Source organism: Mus pahari, chromosome 19 (assembly GCF_900095145.1).
Source record: "Mus pahari chromosome 19, PAHARI_EIJ_v1.1, whole genome shotgun sequence".
NCBI classification, from domain to species: Eukaryota; Metazoa; Chordata; class Mammalia; order Rodentia; family Muridae; genus Mus; species Mus pahari.
In genome coordinates, this window is record NC_034608.1 from 40,588,640 (window position 1) to 40,614,876 (window position 26,237).

At 42.5% G+C, this 26,237-nt stretch overlaps 1 protein-coding gene across 2 annotated transcripts; it reads right to left on the reverse strand.

Annotated features, from left to right (window-relative positions):
* On the reverse strand, positions 1–26,237 carry Polb (DNA polymerase beta). 2 transcript variants are annotated; one of them, XM_021219005.1, is made up of 14 exons: positions 26,120–26,237; positions 25,871–25,928; positions 21,622–21,688; positions 19,440–19,514; positions 18,684–18,742; positions 16,926–16,975; positions 14,264–14,315; positions 12,164–12,218; positions 12,009–12,081; positions 11,582–11,652; positions 8,730–8,816; positions 3,357–3,421; positions 2,240–2,379; positions 1–247 (listed from the first exon to the last, which is right to left on the reverse strand). In XM_021219005.1, the coding sequence occupies exons 1-14, from the start codon at positions 26,178–26,180 to the stop codon at positions 153–155; spliced, it is 1,008 nt and encodes a 335-aa protein (XP_021074664.1). In that variant the 5' UTR covers positions 26,181–26,237; the 3' UTR covers positions 1–152. The 2 variants fall into 2 exon arrangements, with proteins under 2 accessions (XP_021074664.1, XP_029387798.1); XM_029531938.1 differs by lacking the exon at positions 1–247 and having other exon boundaries at positions 2,294–2,379; positions 8,730–8,761; positions 26,120–26,232.

The window sequence follows — 26,237 nt, forward strand, 5'->3', positions numbered from 1 at the left end:
TATTCAGTAATAGCTTAAGAAGTTTATTGACTATAGTACATGGTAAGCACAGAGAAGAAGCAATCACTTAAAAACACCAAAAACCCTTACATAGCAAAGGTTAAGAAATAAATTAGGACTCCTAGTGGGCTGTGCCTGGGGCGGGAGGGACATCATTCACTTCTATCCTTGGGCTCCCGGTAGCGCCATTGGATGTAATCAAAAATGTCCTGCTCGCTGTCCACAGGGAGGGGCTCCCCAGCGACTCCTATAAGGAGAGAACCAAAATCTTTTAGGAACCAGTTTGGGAACTGAGAGCTAACCTGATGGGCCTGAGGGGCTCCATCAGAGGTGCAGGGTGGCTCAGAATGCTAGGCCTAGGATCCATCCAGCTCAGGGAAAGTGAGCAAGCCACCTGGAAGGTCTTTCCTGCTCGCCTCCACTTGCTGACACCAGTCCGCATGACCCTTCTGTCTTATTGCCAGTGTAACAAACAGGTAGAGCCTGGGTATCCTGACCATGGCCAGGAGTCACCCTAGTTCATGGCCCTTTCTGCTGGATCTCATAAAACAAACTGTTTTAACAACTCAGTCTGTGGTTATCCTTAAGCTGGCAGTAAGGAATGACTTAGAAGTTTACCACAATTACGGACTCCTGCGTCAGGTGTGTGTGCATGGCTAAGCCAGCCTGGGCTACAGAGCAATACCCTGTCTCCTAAATTAAGTCAATGAAATGGAATACAGATGCTTGAGTACCTATGAAATTAGAACCCACATGTTTAATAAGGACCCAGTAAACTGTCTGAATGTTGAAATTTGAAAAGCAATTCTCCAATCAGCATGAGATATAAATCCTGTCTGTATGACTTTTAGGATAAAATTATAAAACTTTATTCTTCCAGTAGATACTACTGTAAACTACACAGTAGATTGTGAGATGTTAAACAAGATTTTTAAATTCTGAGTTTTAGAACATTTACTATATTCATTTAGTTTTGCATGTGGGGTGTGTGCATGCGCTTGTATAAATGCGGACATACGCATGTCACAGAGGGCACACGTGGAAGACAGAGGATGGCAGGAACCTGCTCTCCTTCCATTGTGAGGCCCAGGACCAGGCTTCAGATGAGTCCTTACCTGCTGAGCCGTCTCATCTATTCTTTAAATCTTACAACCTGACATGAAAATAATTACCCAGGAATTACTCTAATTTTTTAAATTTTGTTTTATTTTCTCCTGAGTGTGGGGGTGGTGGGGATAGCACCTAGGGCCTTATCACAGTCTAAGAACATGCTTTATTACTGATCTACAGTCTCAGGCACAAGATTTGGGTGATATTAAAAGAAATGATACCCAAGTTCTTCATTAGTCTTAGAGATACATCAAAACAAAACCCTTTAGTGAGTAAGATTTTTAAATGAGTATCGTAAGTAGGTTGGAAAGACTTAACCTCCCCCCCCCTATACACACACACACACACACACACACACACACACTTTGCTGAGGACCAAAGCTAGGGCCTTATGTATGCAAGACAAGTACCGTAGTAACTAAGCTATATCTCCAGCAACTTAACCAATTCTAACAGACTAGAAATAACTTTGCCTTACTGGCCATCAATTGAGGATTATAAAGACCTTTTGTTTCTGGTGTTTAAAAACATAAAGAAGCTACAATTAAATGGCAGGTGTCTTAGTTAGGGTTCCATTGCTGTGAACAGACACCATGACCAAGGTAATTTATAAAGGACAACATTTAATAGGGGCTGGCTTACAGGTTCAGAGGTTCAGTTCATTATCATCATGATGGGAAGCATGGCCCTGTCCTGGCAGGCATGGTGCTGGAGGAGCTGAGAGTTCTACATCTTGTTCCAAAGGCAAACAGGAGAAGACTGGTAAAGCCCACTCCACAGTGACACTCTTCCTCCAACAAGGCCACACGTCCTAATAGTACCACTCCTGGGCCAAGCATATTCAAACCATCTCAGCAGGATTACTAAAAGTCTTCTTAGAATTTGTCATCTTAAAATACCTTGTTTTTGAGAGGAAACTCATGTAGCCTAGGCTACTCCAAACTTACTGAGTAGCCAAGGCTAATCCTACTTCCAGACAGAAAGTGCAGGATTACAGGCACCATAGCACATGCTGAAACCCCAGCTAAAATGTCCTTGGAAACAACCTTCTTTCCAGATGTAAGGATGGCTGCTCAGGCTGTCACAGACGCTCACCAGTGACCCCCAGGGGGCAGTCACAGACACTCACCAGTGACCCCCAGGGGGCGGATGGTGTACTCATTGATTGTGAAGCCCTTTTCCAGGGCGTGCGCTCTCATGTTCTTATTAAAGATGTCACTCCCAGTGAAGTAGAGAACACCACAGTAGTACTGATCTTTGGGGATCAACCTTAGGGAAAAATATTTTATTACATATTTCAAGTTTGACAAATAAAGGTTTTCTAAAATCAGTAGACAAAACCCCCGAGGTATGTGCTCTAGTCACCCACAAAAAGCTGGGGTTAGGCTGAGTGTTCAATGGCTACCCTATCACCGTGGCTCAAAACTGGGGACTACAGCTGCTGGGAGCTGCTTTTCTAAACACACTGCCTACTAATTTGGACCCACAAGTAAAAGCAAGACTGCCTTTGTCTTGAGCTTTCTGCTATATTTTCACCATTGTCCCAAACCATTCCCTAACCTCTTGAGTCACCTGGGGTTCCAGAATGGGGGAAACCTCAAACAGTAGGGGTCACCCCTCTGACAAGGGACAACCACTGGTGAGGATGAAGCTGCACAGTGGAGCAGGAATAACCATCTCTCCGGAACCACTGGGCCAGTTTACAGGATGAGAGCCCAGACAGTCATAGACCTAGGGCCACAGCCTTCTGAGAACTGGGTAGCTGTGCACACCTCACTTCCCTTGGTCCCTGCTCCAATTCTTCCCCTATTTAGACCATAAGCTCAAGCCAGAGCCCAGAAAATGGGCCCAGGATGTGAGAAGCTTGTGTCTGTTCCTCCCAGTGTGGACACATGGAACCCAAGTCTGAGCTTCTGGCCATTGTCCTTGATGTATCAGGACCAGCAGCTGAGGTCAGGCTGATGGGGCTCCCAGAACCTGGGCGTTAACTCCACGTTCCAGCTCCACCCAGGATGCTTGGCTTTGCTCGAGGTGTGCATCTACTTATTACAACATGGAGCCATGCCGGCTATGGCCGTATTCTGGCAAGGAACAGATCTTGAGAAACTGATGGCTGTAGACATACAGTTCAGCCTAACACTGCATTTCACAGGAATTTATCATCCCTTAAAGTAAAAGGTGGCTCTGCATATCTATGTAGCCCTTAGTAGGGGAGCCAAGTGCACATTCACCAGTCTGAATCATACCTGATATCGATTCTCCTGTGTGGATATTCCTTTCCATCCTTCTCACTGGGAAGCTGGCAAACACCCTACATGGATATTTTAGAGAATGTTCAGAGAGCTTCAACTTAAGGCTTACTTTTCATCAAACGCTCAAGGTGAAGGCACTGAGCTAATCCCAGCAGGCCTGGGATTCTGCATACTTTTAGCATAGAACCACCTCTCAGCTCTGTATGAAGACGAGGCTGTGTGCCTGCAGTCACTGCACTGCTCTGAGCTGTGTGGAGCTATGGCTCTCAGATTGCCTTGCCCTGGCTGACTCCCTTCTGAGTACAATTGCAGAGGCAGCTCCTCTGCACTCTGAGAGACCAGCCACTGTCCAGCAGCAGCCATGGGGGGAGACTAAGAACTAAGAACTTATTCTTACACATGAAAAAGTGTCACCTAAAACCTATCAAAGCAGATCAGAACACAGGGTACATGGATTATTAAAACTGTGCCAGGAAAACTAGGCCCGAGACAAATCAATATCTTCAACCTGAATGCTCCACTTATAAAAGGTCCCAGTGTTGTAACGTCCAGACCCACTGACGCTTGGCATCTCCACTGGGCACGTGTCAAAGGATGCACAGCCTGGGCACTCCCAATGTTTTCACTGTGTGTATGATACACTCAAATTACCTACATGTTCACCTGCCCACCCTTCCAGACCTGGTCCTGACCTTGCCGTGAGTGTCCTGGTGCTTCTGCAGCTCAGCGTGACCCCACGACTACTCAGTCCTGAATGCTTCCAGCAACTCTCCAACTGGTCTGTTAGCATTTTATCTGACAGCTGGGGAGCTGAGGCTGTCTGTGTAGTTTGTAAACTTATTACTATTATTCAGTGGATCCTGATGCTGCAGAGAGACACGCTTCAGATACAATGTCCCTGTCAGGATGTGCAGCCTCCACCTGCTCAGTGTATTCCCCATAACTGAAGAGCCATGTGAGGGCAAGTAAGGACCATGCTTCTAGGACTTGGCCTTGGAAGGCTCTAAAGTAGAGATGAGTCAAGGAAAGCACCAAGCAGAGACAGAGAACAAAACAAACAGGAAGAAACAAACTGAATAAAATCGTGATTATGCACAGAGCAAACAAATTGGGACAGCTGCCAGTAATATTCACAGATAACAAGATAATTGGATTTATCAAGCAGGCAGAATATCACAGATGAGGAATATTCAAGAATGGTTTAGTATGATATAAAAGTAGAAGACTTTGAAGAAAGCTTAGAAATAGAGAAAACAAAGCAAACAAGACAATTAAAAGAGGAGATGATTGGGACGTTGTCTATGTGTCCGAGTCTTTGCCGAAGTTCTAGTGTTTGTTAAGATTCACTTTATTTTAATTGTGTGTGGGAAGGCCTCAAGCCTGGGAATTATTCACAGGTGATGACTTAGGGCTAGTGACATGACATAGGTAATGCAGAGGCAGTGGGAAAATGGGCATTTGTTTGCTTAGTACATCAAGTGAGATGTGAAGTAGCTCTGCTTTCTCAGCACCTCTATAGTGTGTATATGGGTGTACACATTGACTTTAGGTGTCCACAGAGACGAGAGGCCTGAGACAACCCATCCCTTAGTGTTACAGGCAGCTGCGGACACCTTCCGCACTCTCAGTCACTGACCTCTCTCTCCAGCCACTGCTTCTGTAGTTTTGTGAGTTAAATTTTATCAGTTTTTCCCTTTCCAAAAATAGGCAATATTTCTGAACTGGACAATTACTCATCCTCCACATGTAAAAAGCTACAAAATTCACCATAGTACTTCAAAAATTTTAAAATCGTGTGTGTGTGTGTGTGTGTGTGTATGTACATGTGCACAAGAGGAAATGCCCACAGAGGTCAGAGGTGTGGGCCCCTGACACTGGCGGTATAGGCAGTTGTGAGCCACCTGCTGTAGGGGTAGGGATTTAACTTGGGTCTTCTGGATGAGAAGCACACACGTTTAAGTGCTGAGCCATCTCGCCAGCCTCAATCCTCAAAGTGTTTTCAATTGTAACTGCCTACTGTCATATTCTAAGCTAATGTGTCACTGAAAGCCACTCAGTCTTACTCAGCAAAACAGAAAAGTCTGATCTAAACTGGGCGTTTTCTTTAGCTGTTCCTCCAGCTTAATGAAACACTTGCTTTCATGATGTGAACCGTATCTCCCTGGCATCAACAAGTTCTGCCTCAAATTTACCTCCAGGTGGTCCAGTTATGGTCGTTCCCAGCTGGACTTATCAGGAGGGCTCAGCTGCAGCCCTGGGTGCCTGGACTCACAGGCCTGCCATTTGTGGTCAGAGACTGGGTTTCAACTACACTGTTCTACTAATTTTCCTTTCTGATGTGCTAATGTTGAAGAATTCCTCTGTGTTCCTGTAGAATTCTTAGATGACATGGATGTTTGTTTCATGTTGAGTCTCTAAAGTGAACTCTTTCATTTCCTCAGAACAGTCAAGGTACCTTGTGTGGCCACTTGAATGGACCAATGATAGATGAAGCTAACAGACATCCAAGAGATGCCGAGGAAAAGGGGGTTGGTTCAAGTATTACATTTGCATAAAGAACAGCTGAACAACCTAAAGGCCATGGAGAGACAGCGTGGCGGCTGACAGCACTTGCTGCTCTTCCAGGAGCAACCGGCTTTTGTCATCAGCACCACGTGGTGTTTACAACCATCTGCAGCTCCAGTTCCAGGGGACTGGACACCCTCTTCTGACCTCCATAAGCACCAGGTATGCACGTGGTACATATGCATACATGCAGGCAAAGCACACACATAAAATAAAAGAAATAACCTAGATTAGGAAGCAAAGGCTATTTCATCTTAGACTCCCAGAGCATCACCCTGTTACAGAAGGAGGTCCAGATAGGCTGAAGCAGAGCCCAGAGGAGATCAGTGCTTGCTGCCCTGCTTTTTGTGGTGTGTTCACCTTGCTTTCTTACAGAACTCGAGCCAACCAGCCCAGGGGTGGCACCACCCACATAATCAGCAATCAAGAAAACACCCACAAGCTTGCCTATGGACCAATCCTATGAAAGCATTTTCTCAATTAAGATTCCTGATTCCCAGCGAGTTCCAGGGTAGCCTTGTCTACAGAGCAGAACAGCCAGGACTAGAGACCCTGTCCTTAAAAAACAAAACAAAACCACCTCTCTTCTGAGATATGTCCAGGCTAATTAATTTTGTTAATATGTCATATTAACAAAAGCCAAGCCGCACAGCTGGCCTGGAACTTAGTATGTAGCCTAGGATGGCCCCAAACTGGCAATTCTCCTGCATCAGTTTCTCTACTGCTGGGATTACAGGCATGAGCCACTGTAGTGATGAGCTCTGACCTGTAAAAGAAGCATAAAGGAGTCTGTGGCCCCTTATAAGGAACTGGCGGGTGGCGTGCAGGCTGCGGGGGAGAGCTGTCGCACTGAGCTGTGACTCTGACTGATACTACTGACCTGAGAACTGTGGCACACGTGCCTGGTGGGCCGCTGAGTGACACTCTAAGTGAACATGATGTGTCTTGAACTGTGTAAGTGTTTATGCTGGAGAGTCAGGGCAGCTGTCGGCCTAGGGTAGAGAAGTTTTGAGCTAGGGTAGGGTTAAGGTTCAGGGAGCAGAGGAAGGAGGCAGAAGAGGCAGAGGAAGGGGTAGCATCTTGTGCAATGCTGTTTTCCAGGCAGGACATGGCTACTGCGCTCTACAACTCTCAGCAGCTAAGAGCATCTGGGTGCCAGAGTGGGCCATCACTATTCTGTCCTCAAGGGAGGATGGGCTTACAAGGCCCCACCTCTCCCTGAGGATTTACAGGCTGCTAGAGAAGAGAAGCTGAGGAGGCTCAATCCCTCCTTAGGATCTACACGATGTTAATGGTGGTGAAAGGGGGTTCTCTTTTTTCTTTAGTGGTTTAGACACCGCTAAGTGGCCCATGCATGTACAAATGACCCTCACTCATGCAGACAACTCTATGCACTGGGCCACCAAATAGGAGCAAGGAAGATATGTATACAGAAGAGGGACTCGTCGGGAAGAGAAAGGAGATCACAAGAGGAAAGGGGACAACTCTGGCTACATTACACACATACACAAAAATGTCATAGCATCTTATATACACGCATACAAATGTTAGAATGGAACTCATTATTGTAGTTAATATATGCTTAACAAAAGGCTAAAGGACCTGGAGAGACAGTCAGTAGGTAAAATGGCTGCCATGCAAGCATTAGGACCTGGGATTGAACCTCACACCCATGTAAAAACAGCTGAGCAGCTGTCACCCTCCCGTGTCCACCTAAACTATGCAGCTGTCACCCAGCCGTGCCCACCTAAACGGCACACCTAAGCGACACTCCCTGAGTCCGGGGCTCTGGAAATCACCATTGTTCTACTTTACCATGAAGCACTTTGTCTTTCTCAGTCACTGCCTTGCACCTTAGCTAACAGGCTTTCCTTTGTCATGTGACACGGGAAGTGCACATGGAGAAAAACAAACCCAAATGAAGTCACCAGAATAAAGGCAAGCCAAGCAAAAATGTGATTGTCATTAGCTTTCCTGCTCTCTTCAGCAGAGACTTATCTGTTTTTAATACAGTTGCTGCCTTTTTTTCTTTAGATATGGTCTGACTCTGTGGTCTGGTGTGACCTGGAGTTCACTATGTAGCCCAGGCAGGGCTTGAACTCACAGCAACCTTCCTGCTTCAACCTTCCTGCTGGGTTAACATCTCAGGCCAAAGGCCACAGAACTGACAGTTGAGCAGAGTGGATTTTACAAAGTCTCTGCAAGCGCCCTTTTGTAGGCTCCCTGCACAAGGTTTTCCCTAGTGCATCCTATTGTCAACCTAAATCCCCGCTCTCCCTCTGTAACCACTGTAACAGATTACTAATCAGGCTTGGCGATACTTTTCTTCAATTTTCTTTTCTTTTCTTTCCTTCCTTCCTTCCTTCCTTCTGTTCTTCTTTCTTTTTTTTTTTTTTTTTGAGATGGGTTTTTCCACCTGGAACTAATCAGGCATTTCGAACCCCACTCATTAAAAGTCTTTTGAGTCAGAGAATATGAAACCATTTGCTATTTTAGGAAAGAATTTACTTCGTGCCTGTTATTATGAATAGTTTTAAAGAGTGAATTCTGCCTAATTATTTTGGTGATTCAAATTATTAACAAAGTGTTTACAAGAAAATCCTTTAGTAAACTATTCTGAGGGTAGCTCTGCCCGTGGAGACATGACTATCACTTTCCCAGCTCCTGGAGCTCTGCGAGTCCTTTTGTACTGTTGTCTGAGGCAGGGCTCTCAGGAGCTCTGGCTGTCCTGGCACTTTGCCTGTGCCCCACGCTCTGCCCTGCAGACACCTCATGAAGTAGTGACCACAAATGAACACTTACCATGAACTTTGTTTCACCCTTTGACAGAGTATCTGTAATGAAATGGACTTTTTGTAACTGTTCCACAACACGATGTAACAACTTTGGCTGCATAATCATGATTAGGAAATAGAAAAAGAATACTGTTACAACAATAAAAAAACTTTTTTGGGTATTTTTTGGTGTTGGAAAGTGAACCTAGGGCCTTAGTCTCTGCCACTAAGCTATGTCCCCTACACCGGTTTCTTTTTTTTCTTCCTTTCTTTGAGAAGGTCTATCCAGGCTGTGTTAGGAATACATAGACCAGAATAATCTGCTGCCATACCATCATGCCCTGTCTTATGCAGTGCTAGGGACCTACCCCAGGGTCTTGTGAATGCTACACATTCAAACATTCTACCCGAGTTACGTCCCGAGTCCCATGCTGTTTCCTTTAAAAAAGAGAAGTTACTTGGGACTGGAAAGATGGCTCAGTGGTTACGAACACTTACTGCTCCTCCAGACGACCCCAGCTCAATTTCTAGCATTCACGTTAGGTGGCTCACAACTGACTGTAGCTGCATTTCTAGGGAACCAACACCTCTGGTCTCTGAGAGCACCCGTGCTTACACATACACTCCTACACAGACACAAGTGCATCATTAAAGACAAATCTCCAAAATTACTTACTCATTTAATGTCTGTATGTGCATACCAACCTGTGCATGCTGTAGGTTATAACCACGGAACAGGGCTTCAGAGCCTCTCATGCTGGGGTCTCTCAGCTCTACTCGGCATTCTCCAAGGAAACTGCACTGCGAGCTTCCACTGACTGTCCTGTCTCTACTTCCCACCTTCCCACAGGAATGCTGGGATCACAGATGCATACCAGCCACCACAGCTGGCTTTTAGAGTGGGCTTTAGGTATTCAACTCAGGCTGCCAGGCTTAAGTCATTTTCCCAAGTCTCCTCTTTCATGTGTTGATTATATTTCTCCTCTAGTAGAAAAAGCATCAAACTGAACTGTTCTCTCTCTCTCTCTCTCTCTCTCTCTCTCTCTCTCTCTCTCTCTCTTTCCCTCTCCCTCCTTCCCCCCCCCTCACCCTATCAGGCCTGGGATTCATTTTGTAGAGTGGGCTAACATTGAACTCATGCTAAACCTCCCAAGTGCAAGTGATGAGATCTCACGTACCCACCATGTCTGACCATCAAATGAAATGATTTATTTTTCTTAGAAACTACTTATGTGGGGCTGGAGAGACAGCTGCTCTTCCAGAGGTCCTGAGTTCAACTTCCAGCAACCACAGGTGGCTCATAAGCATCTACAGTGAGACCCTGTACTCTTTCCTGACCTGCAAGCATACATTTGGGCAGAATGTTGTATTCATTATAAATAAATAAATCTTAAAAAAAAAACACCTACTTATGCTTTCAATGATAATAAACTTCATTTGGCCTCATCAAAGCAAAGAATTAGCTCTTTTTGAAAAGCAAAAATATTCTAAAATTTAAAGATCTGCCTTTATATGTTTTTAACAAGTTTTACAGTAGTTATTTGCATTTATTTATTTAGTGTGTAAGTGTACACACATGTGTACACATGCAGAGGCAGAGAAACAACTTGAGAGCGTTAGATCTCTCCCCCCACCATGTGGGTGTAGGGACTGAACCTGAGTGACAAGCAACGTCACTTGATGAGCCATCTCTCTGGCCCTTCTGTAACAGATAAAAAATTCTCTAAATGAAAATGTGTATTTTATGCTAAGTATTTCTGAAATTGATAGTAAATAATTCTGAAAATATCTTCTTCGATCTCATCTCTTTAGATGTTAGGATATGCTCAAAAAACTGAATCCTTCTCTTTGCCTCTCACAGGACAGTCAGTCCAGGGGATCAGCAGGATGACATTTAGGGGACACCAGTGTATCCACTGCTGTGCGAAGAATTCTGCACATGGCTCATGTGACATCAGACAGATGTAAGTGTTGCACTACAAAACCAGGCAGTCACAGTAAGAAACCAAGTATGGTAAACCCTGGGGACAGGAGAGAGATATGGATTTCCTGATCTTCTATTTTAGTGGACAAGACCATGGAAGGATGCAGGGACGTCCCTCTTGACGTTTTACCCAACATCCTCTCTAAACACAATCTTTGGCTATGTTTAAGATAAACTCCGAATTAGTATAGATTCCTTTAAAAAAAAAAAAAATCAGAACTAAAGCTGATGGAAACACATATGAAAACTGTAACAACTTCCTAACCCTGAGGTTAGGCATGAAGTACTACATACAACTTTCTGACAGTCACTGTGCATCTCCCCGAGAGCTCTCATCACTCTTCCTTCCTGTGGGCGCTCACGCTAGAAGTTATGAGTTTTTATTTGTAATACATATGTGGTTTTATCAATACAGGTATCTGTAAAAGAAATGTGGTACTGTTTGTGGCATATTTTTATCTACAGACGCTGGCTTATCATGGAAAACAGTAAGAGAACACACAGAGCTTCACATTTCAAGGGTGGGCTCTTGTTCCCATGCCTACCCGTCACTGAAGAGATCTCCTTTCACGTTAGCTATTCATCCTTCTCACTTTACATGGTGTGAGGAGCATCAGCAGATTCCACTCCCAGAGATTCATTCACTCATTTGTTCCCTCACTTATGTTTAATTTGCAATAATACTCTGTGTGTGTGTGTCTGCATGTGTCTATATATAAAGATTAAAGTAAATTTCAGGGTTAGGGTTATAGCTTAGTGGTAGAGTCCCTGCATGAGGCCCCAAGTTCAATCGCCAGCACCACAAACAAACAAAATCTACGTAGTGAAAATATCCAACTATCAATTAGAAAACGATACTCCTGAGTAAGACGGATTGGTTATCCATCCTGAGGTACCTGTTTGCTTGATTCTGATGTGAAGTTTGGGTGAGTCAGCAGAACATCCATGTCTCCACTGGACTCTGCCCCTATGATAAAAAAGAACATATACTGAATTCTCTATGCAAACCTACTAATTAGGGCAACCTAAAATGATATCTAAGACACAGGCACAAGGGCCCTACCTCCAACAGGGTAACTTTCTACTACATTGTAACTGGTATCTAAAATGAGTTAAAAAGACTTCCATTGTCTGTCCAATCACTCAGGTGCAATGACAGAGACAACAGAATATGGGATAAACATGACCAAGTAGACTTAATGAATACTATGGGTCTTAGGAAGCCTGGGAGGTGACACTAATCACATCTTTTTAATCCAACTCTGTCACCCACTAGGTAACTTTAACATCAAACCATGAATAATAGAGAATGAAGTATGTTACCTCTTCTGAAACTGCCACAGACTGTAGCAATGTACTCAGAATCCACTTTTTTAATTTCATTAAGTACAATATCCTAATAGGAAAAAAGTCAAGTCAGTATTCTAACAAGAGCTGGCTTTCTCATGCTACAGAGAGCATCATGTATATACTCTTACCTGCATCTGCAGCATCTCCTCACGAGGAATTCTCTTTTCAAAGTCCTCAAAGTATCTAGAAAGACATAACAAGTGTTAAGAGATTTCTGTACAATTTTAATGTTTAAAAACTGCCTACCATATCAAGCATAGAAGGAAATCACTTATCAAAAATTAAGACTAGAATTCAGTTAGAAGACAACAAGAAAGCCAGGGCACGTGGTGGAGCCATTGTTTAATTGATCCAAACTGCATCCTTTGTAAAATTTCAGATCTTAAATTCATTTCCACATAAACTTTATATTCACATAAGAATAAAGAGATGGGGATCAGAATGCAACTTAGTTGGGAGGTAGAGTTTTTGCCTAGCATGCACAAAGCCCTGGATAAGCCAGACCTGGTGACATACGCCTGTAATCACAGCACTTAGGAGGTGCTCATCCTTCTAAAGAAACAAACACATAAACAACCCAGGCTACAGTAAAACAGACATCATTGCTGCATGTTTTCAAAGGAGACTGCCCTCTACTGATAAAGTTAAAGGTTTACAGATCAAGGCACCTGAACCCAGGAAGAAGGCTCTGGTGTGCTACTGTCTTGAGGAAAGCTAGATGCTAATGAATCTATATGTGGTTTTATTTTATTTCCTTTCTAAATAACATACAGCATCAAAAAGCTACATGGGATTTTAAATGTTTACAGCATGACAATGATAAATGTGGATATGGGTATATTTACCCTGATTTAAAACATTATACAATGTATACATGTAACAATGTTATACAATGTATACATGTTGAAAATTATACAAGTTTTCAAGAGTTTTGTATTTAAAACATTATCCTCCAATATGGCTGAACCTAAGGATAACAAGACACAGAGTGAATAAACTGGTCTTGAAAGATGTGTGGAGCATGCAGACCAGGAAAATCTGGAGCAGGAGAGAGACTATTGGTTCCTAAGCTTGGGAAGGTGTGAAGGTTACATGAGGAAGAGAATACCAGGCTCCTTTAGTGTAGGAAAAATGTCCTAAAACTGACTGGAATCGTGGCTGCACATACATTAAAGTTGTCCAATTGTGTGTTTTACACAGGTTAACTGCATAACGTATAAACTATATCTCAGGAAGCTTGATAGGACAGTATTGCAGCATGAAATAATGTCTACACATATGCCTAAGAATGACAGTGCATGTATTCAGAACAGTTCTGAGTGCACAGGCTCTTCAGGAGACTTTATAAATTCCCTTAACACTCAGGTTCTCCAAGGACTACAGAAATGAAAGAAAACATAAGGCACCAATAGGAAAAAAATGTAATCTAGACCAATTCACCAAGATTATATAACTCCAGAGACACAGAGTGCTAGTGCACTAACACTGTAACACGTGCTACACAAAATCACTGTTGATGCTAGTGTACTTACTGTACTTTCATTTACAGACTTGAGATCTTTCTTACATTCATGCCCATATTAAACTTTGCATGCCTCATGTTCACAGACCATGGGTAAGTTCCTGAAGAGCTACTTGTGCTGGGTATAGACTGCAAGCCTGTAATCTGAGATCTTGGAGGGCCAGGCAAGAGAATCACAAGTCTGAGACTATCCTGGGCTACACGAGGAATTCAAGGTGAAACAATATCCCAAATAACAGCCACTCCCCAAAGACCTGCACCTAAACTCTATCTGATATACTCAGTTCTCACTTGTCCATTTTTTTAAAGGAAATTCACCTATAAAAGAGAATAAAAGGAGTTCTCAAAGAAAGGAAAGCATGAGCAAGCAGCTACAGTGCAACGGTAAAACGTGATCACAGGCACAGCGCTCACAAACCTGCACCAAGCTCAGTGCTTGTGAATAAAAATGGCTGTGTTAGCTACGTCTCAAGGTTACCAAAGAATGTCTACACAGCATATGTGAAAACTACTGAAAAAAGAGGCCATGCATCTGAAAGAGAGTAAGGAGGGATGTATCTGAGGAGTTGGAGGAAGGAAAGGGGAGGGAGGAATAGTCTCATATTGTAATCTCAAAAACAGGAAAAAACCAAAACAAAAACAAAAACAAAAAAACCCACAACCCCCAAAACTTTTACATCTGAAGTATCAAAATTGGCTATCTTACTTCAGTCCAATTCGTTGATGATGGTTCAATTTATCTTCATTTTTCCTGAGATCTGAATAGGAGATAAAGTTGAGGTGCTTAAATTGAATATATTTTAGAAAAAGATATTAAACCCAGTTAGCTTTTCTACAAACTATCCTGAAGAAAAAGATATCAAAATGATTTTCAAAATACAATGACTAAAAAAACACCACAGAGACTCAGAACTAGTAACAACTTTTCAAGTCAACATTGCGAACACCTGACTTTAAGATAATTTTTATATAATGACTCAAAATTTCAATTAGAGGGTCATGAAAAAGTATATAAACAAACCAGGAATTACAGGCACTTTTACTGGCTAGTTAAAAACACCTTTAACATATCTAATGTAGCTCACTACAATGTTTATGGCAGTAATAGAAGCCATAGCTTCTTAAAAGTTTTATAATTGACTTTTTATTGAGACAGGGTCTCACAACATAGTCCTGGCTGGCCTTGAACTCAGAGATGAGCCTGCCTAGACTCATTCTTCTTAGACATTTGTTAACTTCCCTGTTCAGTTAGCATTGAGTATGAGTTTGTGAAGGAACTGCACTAATAGAGAGTAAGGTATTATCCTCATCTTTTAATCTGGAAAAAATTTAACATTAACATGTCTTTCTAGGCAAGAATGTAGTAGCAACTTTCGCTAAAGAAAAAAACAAAACAATTAAGCTTCAAATGTAATTTGTTTAATAACCAGTATATTAAGAGATACATAAATGCCCTCTGAAGAAATGGAAGAAAATATGCATTTTTTGATAAAAGCATATATACTACCTCCTAGAGAAAATACTATTTAATATATCTGAAATGAAATGGAAACAACTGGGCTGGAGAGATGGCTCAGTGGTTAAGAGCACTGATTGCTCTTTCTGAGGTCCTGAGTTCAATTCCCAGCAACCACATGGTGGCTCACAACCATCTGTAATGGAATCCAGTGCCCTCTTCTGGTGTGTCTGAAGACAGCAACAGTGTACTCATATACATAAAATAAATAAATCTTAAAAAAATGGAAATAACTATATACAGTCACCATTATATTACATATCTCAATTATGAAACATAAAAAAGAGAATAGGAGGTTCTAGCATCACCAGGTGAGTAACTTCGTTCTTGACCCTTTTGGCCAATCATCTCACTCGGATAAACTGTATATGATACAGGCAAAAAATACAGTCCCCTTGAGATATAGGTAGTTTATTTTCTGGCTAGTTGACAAGTACTACTACTAAGGGCAGTGTCCCACAAGTGCCAGGTACCATGTTGAAGTGCCCACTGCTGCTCACTACTCTAAGTACTCTAAGACAATACTATGTCAAATCCTGTGAGTCAATACATACCACGTGGCCCAGACACTGAGGGACTAAGCAAACCCACTGCAATGAGGTTTTGGAAGCAACATGCAAAACTCGGTCAGTTTCCAAAACCTGTCCACCTGGTCTGTCTGGGTTACTTAGAGGTAGCCGAACCCACAAATATTTCATCCTATGCTAAGTGGGGTACAATACAAATTCCACGGTATGTGACAACGAATCCATATGCATTCTTGGAAAGTGAGGAGATACATTACATTTAAAGGATGCTTAGGTTAGGTTAGAGGAAATGTACTAAAATTATTTGGTTTAGGTTCTAATTCACCCTCCATTTCTTTGAAAGCAAACATTCCTCCAACAGCTTTTAAATCTCTAACAGAAACATTCTGTCACATATACTATTTAGCTTTCAGTCTAAAATGTTACTGTCTAAAACATGAAGAAACAAATGCAATTTAAACCCAAAATTTCCAAATAATCACAACTTTATTGTCTTTAAGCTGAGAAGTCTGGCATGTGCGGTTTGAGCTTTTTGAGAAGCTAACTTTCAAAGCAGGACTGTCCCCCCCGCCCCCTACTTCAGACCCAAGTATAGTATCTCAAAGTGTCCCTAAAGATCCTCTTAATTCTGACAAGTGTACCACCACTGCCTTGACTATCAACTAGAAGGTAAACGGGGGCAGGGACTACTGTTTATCCCACGATATGAAAGTGCCTCCAGCGGGAGAGAGAAGCCAGCAGCTCAGCCATGAGAAGCTCATCCTTGTAGAAAAAGCTCACCCAGGAATTCCAGCTGAGAGCTTCAACTCCTCCAGTCAGCTCTGCAGGATACTGTGAGCACCGAATCTGATGATGCTATCTTAAGGCTGTATTTGTTCTTTTACCCAGGAAACTCTCCAGAGAGGACACTGACCTACTCAGGACTCACTCCATTGAGAACTCTGCCTGGCTATCTTAAGGGAGCTTCCTTCCCCATTTGATTTGGGTTAGATGTTCCGAGTGCTGGATCTGATGATGTTTGTTATCTATCTGCTATTTACTCTGTCCATGGTTTGCTATATGTATGCCGACTCAAAATACAAATGAGGCTATTATAGCTCATTCTCTAGATTGGATACCACAAAGTAACTTCCTGGTCATCTTAATTTTTTTTGTCACAAACCTAAAAATATCTAAGACAGGAAGGCTGACCTTACTCTAGATCTGCTCTCTATGATGTAGTTGTGAAAACACCTTTATTTGCATTTACATTTATTTGAACAGGATTTCCAAGATGGCCTTCCTGGAGATTTTAACTTGGACTTAGTGACTTATATCACATTTACCTTCTAATGTCTTAATTCCTTCATCTACAAACTTCCTTGCAGCAGATGGCCTGTAACAACAACAACAAGTAAAAAACACCGTCTCGATAGCAGGGGAAAACCAAAGTCTTTGTGATAATCGGTATGTCTTCTATTGTCAGGTATAGAGTTAAAAATCAGCTCAACAGGAACTGCTGGATGCTGCATGGTAACTTTGCTAATGCCCATTTTACCCAAAGAGTGTTTGAATCTTCAGTCAATCAGTGGACGACCATGACCTTGAACATAAAAAGACACCTAAGCAGCTAGCTGTCATAAAACTCATTCAGACCTGAGAGCACTGGAACACTCATTAATTTGACTGAGATTCATTGAGGTCCTAGTACATCCCACATGCACTGCTGAAAAGGCTACAAAGACAAGACACTTCTAATGCCAGTATGTAGAGAGACACAACAGATACACATATAAACAAGCACAATGCCAGGTAGATGCATACAGTGTGATATCAGAGTAGCTATGTCTCACTTTAGACTGGACAGGAAGTAGACACCTGTGAGATGCTAAAACTGACATACGGATGAAGAAGGTCAGCTATTTGAGAGACCAAAGGAAAACCATTTCAGGTAGAGAAACAATTCATGATGGTTCCATGGATAAGTATGAGCTTGGCTTGTTCAAGAAGAAAATTAGTAATGCTGAATGCCTTAGGGTCATATAAAATACCACAGATCAGTACACTGGAGCCACAAGCTATAACATTCCTTAAGCCATGGAGGCAAATTTGGGTCTTCCTCAAGCACAATGAATAGCTATTAGAAATGAGTAAAAGCCAATCATAAAACCTGCTTTAGGCTTATAGATTATCACTGCACTTACTGCTCAACAATAAAGTGATGTGTTATGGAAAGCAATTTAACTGGCAGGAGCAACAGGGACAGCACCCACCCATATTCCTGAAGCACTCACACTGTGTCAAATTTCAGTATTATACAGTCAGAACAGAGACCAGCAGGAATGCGCAAGTACACACACACACACACACACACACACACACACACACACGGTGGTTTGGGAGACTCTGCAAACATCATACTATATGTGGTACAGAAACTGACACTGATGTTAGGAGCTAATTCATCAAGGAAGAAACAACACTGAACAGGAGTCAGAGTCCTGAAAAAGGACTTCAGCTGTTAATATATTAACTAAAGGACTTCAGAAGAGTACTATACCAAGCGCTCTCTAAATTCCCTTCAAATAGACATTTTACAGTAGCCTTGAATCTCTGTGGAGTCACGCTACTTTCCAATTTCCTATGTTTAAAACTTTAATAAAGGTCACTCGATGGGACCTCTGCAGGTATGTTCTGTCCCATAAGATGACAGAAGAACAGAGCACCACAGACCTAACATGTCACCACTAACCTCTCATGTGCCCAGTGCTCAAGAAGCTCCCTTTGTGGCTAGCCTAAAATTAATATTAAGAAAAAGATTTATAAACCCAAGTTTTAAAAATGGCTGAGTTCTTGTTCAAGTTCACAAGGCGCTGTAAAGAAAATACTTAGGCATGCTCAGAGCAGCACATACAGTCTGAATAAAACGACAGACATACAAGTAAGTGCTGGAGTTTGGAGGAGGAGGAGAGCCAACAGTAGGAGGGAGGGAGGGAGGGAGGGAGGGAAGGGCAAGCCTGGAAAGGAACCAGCAGGCACTCTAGTTTGGCTGACATAAAAAGAAGACTACTTTACAGTCGTGTCTGTTAGGAAACAGTTCTTACCCAATGCCAGTAACTCGAGTCAGGAAATTGATGGATGAACTTGTATCATCTTGACGAATCTTTATGAAAAAGAAAAATCATATAATCATTTAAGAATGCTTTGTGAACTGAAATTATTAGAAATACACCAGTATGCTAAAAATAAAGCAAAAAAGTATTCGTGTTTGGAGAGAACACAGGGCCTGAGTGGTTAGGGTGGTAACAGAGTAGCTACAGACTTCTCATTTCTAATTTACTCAACACATGGGATTTGGGGTTGTTTTTATACATATGTTGTAGAATAACAAGATCTAGCTAATTATAAATGCATCACCTCATATACTTTTGTAGTACCACCGTTTAATACCCACAGTTTTCAATTTTCCAATACTTTTAAAAGGTCTCCTCATAAAAGACCAGAAATGATATCATTAAAGCAAACAAAAATCATAAAAGATGCTCAGGAAAGTTTATACACAGACATAGACACATGAATGATAATAATGACTTTTTCTCATCAAAATTTGCAATCACTGTGGATGGTACAGTGAGAGGAACTCTGCCCCAGAGCAGTCGTGTCCTCAAGCCACACCCAGAAGTGGGCGAAGAGGCTTTTCTCTGGTGACAGCCTCACTATGCTGCCCAGGGCCTTCCTTGCCTCAATAACACCATAAGGGCCAATCATGGTTTCTCCTCCCGAGACTCACTAAAACGAGTTACTTCAATCACTCTGCTCTAGGCCACAAGGAAGGATAAGAAACCAAGTTAAAATGTTACCTTTTCCAGTTTACGCAATTTTCCAGTTGCTAAAAATTCATCAATCTTTTCAGCAATTTTTGTTCCTACTCCTGGCTATACAAAAAATTAAAAATAAAGAAGACATATAAATACAATGCTTACCAAATCCCAAGAGATAAACACTGAGGAGTAAGAAACAAGTGATTACTGGACACGTTTTGAAGCAAAGGTACAGAAAACTGAACCCACGGAAGAAGCTCCCCAGAACAAAATGCTTAAAGGATCGACAGAAAAACTAGTAAGTAACTTTACATTACTCTTGGCTGGAAATGTACATCAATAGGAATGTGGCTGCCTGGCTCATGAGAGGTCCGGGACATGCTCCCAATACCCACCCCCCTTACTTGTATTAAGGGAAACTGAGAAAACTGGGTTGGCAACATGGCTGTGTGGGTTAGGGTACTTGTTGCCAGGCCCTGGGTTTAGTCCCTAGAATCCAAAGAGTGGAAGGAGAGAACTGGTTCCTGCAAGTTGTTCTCTGACCTTCACATGGGCACCACTGCATGCATGTATTCATACATATCCCAAATAAATGAATGCAAACAATTTGTAAGTGACAAAGAAAGGAAACTGTGAAAATAAAGTTACACACACAGTATCAAGATCACTTAGTCTCATGGCCCTGAAAATTAAATACAAACATCACCTGTACTCACTCACACCCTCTAACATTTGCTTGTATTATTTAACTGAGACTGTCTTTTAGAACAAGAGTCATTCATGGCAGCTTTATAATTAGGTCAAATATTTGAAAATTAATTTAAGGTTCACCAGTAAGATATGTTCAATGAACATAATATGCAGTCATGAGAAACACTGCAATATGTATTGGTAAAAGAAATTAAGTGTGTTAAGTAAAAAATACATATACGAGATGGCTCAACAGTTAAGGTCATTTATTGCTCTGGCAGAGGACTGGGCTCAGTGCCTAGCACTACACAGTGGCTCACAATTGTGTAACTTCGGTTCCAGGGAATGCCATGAGCTCCTCTGGCCTCCACAGGCACATGGTGCACATAAACCACACAGCCAAACACACATATATGTAACAAAAATTTCTTTTTAATTAAAAAAATTAGAAGTGCCGAGCAGTGGTGGTCCACACCTTTAATCCTAGCACTAGGTAGACTGATCTCTGAGTTCTAGGACAGTCAGGGTTACACAGAGAGACCAGTAACTATATAAATAAATATTAAAAAGTTTAAAAATCAAAAGTAACCACACCATTAAAACACAATCCTAGCTTTCACCCTGGAGTCCCTGCAGTACCTGCACCTCTAAGTTCCATCTAGTACTGACTACTAGACCCCTCCCACAGAACCCCAGCAGACTGGCACAGCCAACACGGCCTACCTTAAAGTAACTAAGATCTTACCTTCTTCTTCAGCTACAGAAACCACACTTCAAAAATTCAATAGCTAGAGGAGGTTCCTGGCTGCAATACTGGATAGTATTCTTCTCAAAGGTAAAACATGAAAGAATAAGGTCCTGTCTTTGTACTGCATTTCCCCAGTACTTGCTAAAAGTTATAAACTAACAAATTCTTATAACTTAGTAGCTCCACTGGTCTTCTAAGGAAAAAAATCTTTGAAGTGAAAATACTGGGTCAAAAGATACACACTCCTTGGAGCCACCTTCAGTCCTACCCTACTGAGGCTGAAGCAGGGGATCTCTATGAGTTCCTGGCCACCTAAGGCTACATAATGAGATCTTGTCTGAAAAGACAAGGTGGGGGATGGTATATACACATTCTGCCAAATGATCCTTCAGAAAGACTGCCAGCAAATATTCCTCCAGCAATAAACATTTCTGCCCACATGCATTATTGATAATTTGACAGGCACTACGTAGTATCTTGGCTCAGTCTAACTTTATTGATGAAGCCTCGTGTTTACTGGTCCTCTTTATTATTTATTTGTGAGAGTACATGCAGACATGCCACAGCATGCACGCGGAAAGTCACTTTTCTCCTTTTCCCATGTGGTTCCAAGGACTGAAGTCAGGCTCAGCAAGCAGGCTTGGCAGCAAGCTTTTATCTACTGAACCATCTGGCCAGGCCTGTTTAAACCTCAGGTATGCACACTAATATGACATGACCCAGTTTCTTTCTTTCTCCCTACCCCCTCCAAAGACAGGGCTCACTACATGTTCATTAGCTTACCAATTTCTTGGCTTCTGCTCCACTCTTGATTTTGTGTGGGTACTTAGCTATCACGGATGCTGCTTTTCTATAAAAATAAATACATAGGAAGAAAAAGAAACAATCGAAAATCCAGCAAATGCTTATTTTCTCTTAAACTGAAATTTACATACTACCAAATATCCCACATTAAAGCTTTACAAAGATAGATGGTTTCCTACTGTGTAGAACTGACCAATGGATATTCAGGGACTTGGAATAGCAGACTGGAAACTGGTGAGAAAGACGTCTGGGGAAGACAACAGGGACTGAGACTCACCAAGCTGCCCTTGCTACAGCTACTCCTGAGTGCCAGATCTGCCGACAGCAGAGACCGACACTAAGCCCCAGATGTGCCACCATATTTCCCAGTGTGACCTGCCAGAGACTTCATGTAGGTTGACTATACTGGGCTGCTTCCTATGTGGAAAGGACAACACTTTGTCCTTACTGGAGTAGGTTCTTATTCTGGTTATGGATTTGCCTTTCCAGCATGTAATGCTTCTGCCAAAGCCACAATTTGTGGATTGTTTCTGACCAAGGAACTCACTTCATAGCCAGAGAAGTGCAACAGTGGGCCCACATTCATGGGCTCCATTGGCCTTACCATGTTCCCTACTATCCTGATGCAGCTGGTCTGACAGAAAGATTGAATGGCCTTTTGAAGATACAGTTACAGCACCAGTTAAGTGGCAGCAGCCTAGTGGCTATTCCTGATTCTCCAGAAGGTGGTATATGCTTTGAATCATCATCCAACACATGATGTATTTTCAGAAAGCATCTTCACCAAATGGTGCTGAGAAAACTGGATGCCCTCAAGTAGTAGAATGAAAATAGGACCATATCTATCACCTTGAACAAAAAACCAACTCAAAAGGCTCAGAGACAGGAACCTGAAACCTATAATACTGAAACTGCTAGAAGAATACATAGGCCAGAGAAGTGCCATGACATACAGGTTTAGGAAAGAACTCTCTAAATATAACTCCATTTGACCAAGAATTAAGACCAACAATTAACAAATGGGACTTCGTAAGACCAAACACATCTGCATAGCTAAAGAGACAACCAACCACATAAAGAGGAAGCTCTCCAACTGGAAGAGACTCTTTGCCAGCTACACATCAGACAGAGGATAAATACGCAGAACTAAAACACTAGAGAATCAAAACACAAACAAGCCAATGAGTTATTTAAAAAAAAAAAGGGTCAGGGATCTGAACAGAATTCCAAAGAAGATAAAAATGGCCGATAAAGGGCTGGTGAGATAGCTCAGCGGTTAAGAGCACTGACTGTTCTTCCAGAGGTCCTGAGTTCAACTCGCAGCAACCAGATAGTATCTCAGAACTATCTGTAATAATGGGATCCGATGCCCTCTTCTGATGTGTCTGAAGACAGCTGCAGTGTATTCATATACATAAAACAAATAAATACATCTTTTAAAAAAATGGCTAATAAATAAATCATCCCTGGCAAGTAGGGAAATGCAAATCACAACAACTTTGAGATCTCACCTTACTCTAGTCAGAATGACAACTGTTGTACAAGATGTAGGGGGCAGGGAACCTCATTGACTGTTGGTGAGACTGCAAACTGGTGCAACCACTCAGGGAATTAGTCTGGAAAATTCTCAAAAAGCTAAAAGGAAATCTACCACACGACAACTCAGTTATATTACTCTTTAGTATATGCCCGAGGACTGACATCCACAGACACTGCTCAGCCATGTTCACTGTTGCTCTATCACAATAGCCAGGAAATGGAAACAACCAAGATGTCCTTCAGTCTTCAAATAAGTAGCAAAAATGTGGAATTCTATTCAGCTATAAGGAAAACTCAGCCGGATGTGATGNTTCAGACCTTTAATCCCAGCACTTGGGAGGCAGACACAGGAGTATCTCTTTGAGTTCAAGGCCAGTGTGGTCTACATAGTGAGTTCCAGGACAACCATGGGTACAAAGAAAGACCCTGCCTCAAAAAAAAAAATACAAATGAATCCACAAACTTTGCAGGTCAATGGAGCTAGAAAAAGGTCATATCGAGTAATCCAAACCCAGAAAGATAAAGATGGCAGCTCCAAATCTTTAGATGTGAGTACACAGCTCAAAGTAACTGTAAAAACCAGGAAGTACCATGGGACCTTAGAGAGGATAGGAGCTTCAGGGAGCAATAGAGAGAGAACAGCCTGGTTCAAGTGACTCAGTGGGGTGAGGAATGAGAGAAAGGCGGGGCTATAATTACGGAATGGGGAGAGAGAATATAGAAGGATGAAGGTAAAATAATAGTACGGATGTCTTCCTTAAAAAAAAAAAAACAACAAAAAAAAACAAACCTACAATAAACCTAAGTCTGTGTATAATACATACATAGTTTAAACTCTGAGCTAACAATGCTCCTCCAAGAACCAAAGAACACCCAAGCAAACATCCAACACTAGGCAGGAGAAGCCCTCTTCTGAGTTGTTGGCCAGGGATGTCCTAGTATGTTGTGTATGTTCCCAAACATACAGGCTACTGCTAACGCCTTTGGTGGCACCCTAAAAGCCACCAAAGAAGTAGAAGATAAGTTCCTGTTGCTGAAGAAATAATGCATTTCAGAGGCCTTTGAGCTAGAACTGACCTGAACTGTCCCTTCTCTGAGGACTAGCTTTCATGGTGTCAGAAGGCACCAGGCAAGCTTCCAAAGGAGAGAATCCACCAACAGACCTACACAGCTCTGACCCCTATGACGCACAATGACCTGCACGGTATGCTAACTCTAAGGGTGCGGTGGGGACACATACATCTCAGTGGCAACTGACAGCTCTCTAATTGGACTTAAGACTCACTCATCAAGAGGGAAGTCATCAGAGCTGGTACCAGCAACCTAGACAACTACCCAGGGCTGGCAAAGTCATAGGTCTTAGAGAAGAATCTACAACCACCGATTTCCCAAAGCAGCACAGTCTCCAGCTACAGTCTAAATGGTCATCCTTACACCCACAGACAAGTGTAGCTATCACATACATACCCACAGATAAATACAGCCTTCATCCCTCATCAAGAAAACTGCTCTTTGCAACAGAGTTCATTATAGAAAACCAAAACCAATCAAAACACAGAGTTATGGAGCCAAGTTAAATGGATACGTCTATAAAATAACTCCTAAGCCTAGGGCCCAGGGAACACTGTCGAGAGGGAATGGGGAGACTGTGAGAGTCAGGATCAGGGAAATCGCAGTGAGGCTGTGCTGCCCAGTAATGTCAGAAGCTATGCTCATAAGGTCTCACCAACGTGACTGCCCAGACATGAGCTGAACAAGGAAGGATGTGACAGACACACCACAGAGGTCTGGACCTCGACCCTACACAAAGAACTACAGGAAACTCAGGAGTGCTGAGAGCTGAGAAACAGTCTTCCCTAACACACCAACTGATCATCCTTGAAAACATACAGGTAGCATTGTACAGTTGGAGCAGATTGTATTTATGTATTTAGGAAAATGTATGTATCTATACATATATAAATATATATAATAACAATTAATGAAAAAAGGAGGTTATGAATTTGAGAGATCAAGGAAGGTTATATATGGAAGTGTTTGAAGGGAGGAAAAGGGGAAATGACATAATTATAATCCCTAAAATAATCTAATAATAATAATAATAATAATAATAATAGTAACAACGACTCCGAATGAGGAGATCCAGGCATGGAACAGACTATTGGAGAACACTAACTGTAAAGAAGTAAGGGCTGGTTTGGGGAAAGCGAGGATAGTTTACTTTTACTTTTCGAGGCTGAGGGGCTTTGGGATGTTTATAGGTTAAGTGGCTGACTGTGGGAATAACAGCCAGGAGAAGGTGCCCGCTGAGGTTTGTAGTGATGGGCAATCGGTTTTCAGGAAGGTGACGGGATCTGTTACAGCGCAACCAGAAGGAAAGGCGATTTCCTGAACTACATCTATCTCACAGTTCAGATCTCGTCTACTGTTGTCTATTATGCTTTTTAAAGCCACGCCGTATTTCCAGTCGATTCAAGATGAATGGTGGGAATATATGCATCATACACCTATTTTCCGACAGAACTGTAAACTCTCCTGAATTAACCCTATAAGGCCCTGCCAAAATCCTGTATAGGTTAAAAAAAGTGCCACTTGGCTTTGAACCACTGGGCATCGGCCCTCCATCCCTGCTAAGTGACAGCAAACTAGGATGTCCTGGAACGCCGGCTAACAACGTACAACAACGTACCTGTACGCATTGTACTTGTGGATCGCCTGGCTCACGTTCTTCTCAAAGTTTGCGAGTTCTGAAAAGACAACAAAGGGCTCGAGGACACAGGTACACACCGCGGGTCCCGGGAGGACACAAGTACACACCGCCGGTCCTCCACCGGCGGCCGCGACGGACGCTGCCCGGCATTGCGACTGCGACCCGGGGCGCGGGGGGAGAGGCGAGGCCCGGCTGAGGAGAGGGGCCGGAGGGCGGCCCGGGACTCACCTACGAGCATGTCCGTGATGCCGCCGTTGAGGGTCTCCTGCGGCGCCTTGCGTTTGCTCATGGCGCCGGGGACCCACACCTGGGTCTTACCGGTGGAACAATGGCGGCGCCTGACAGG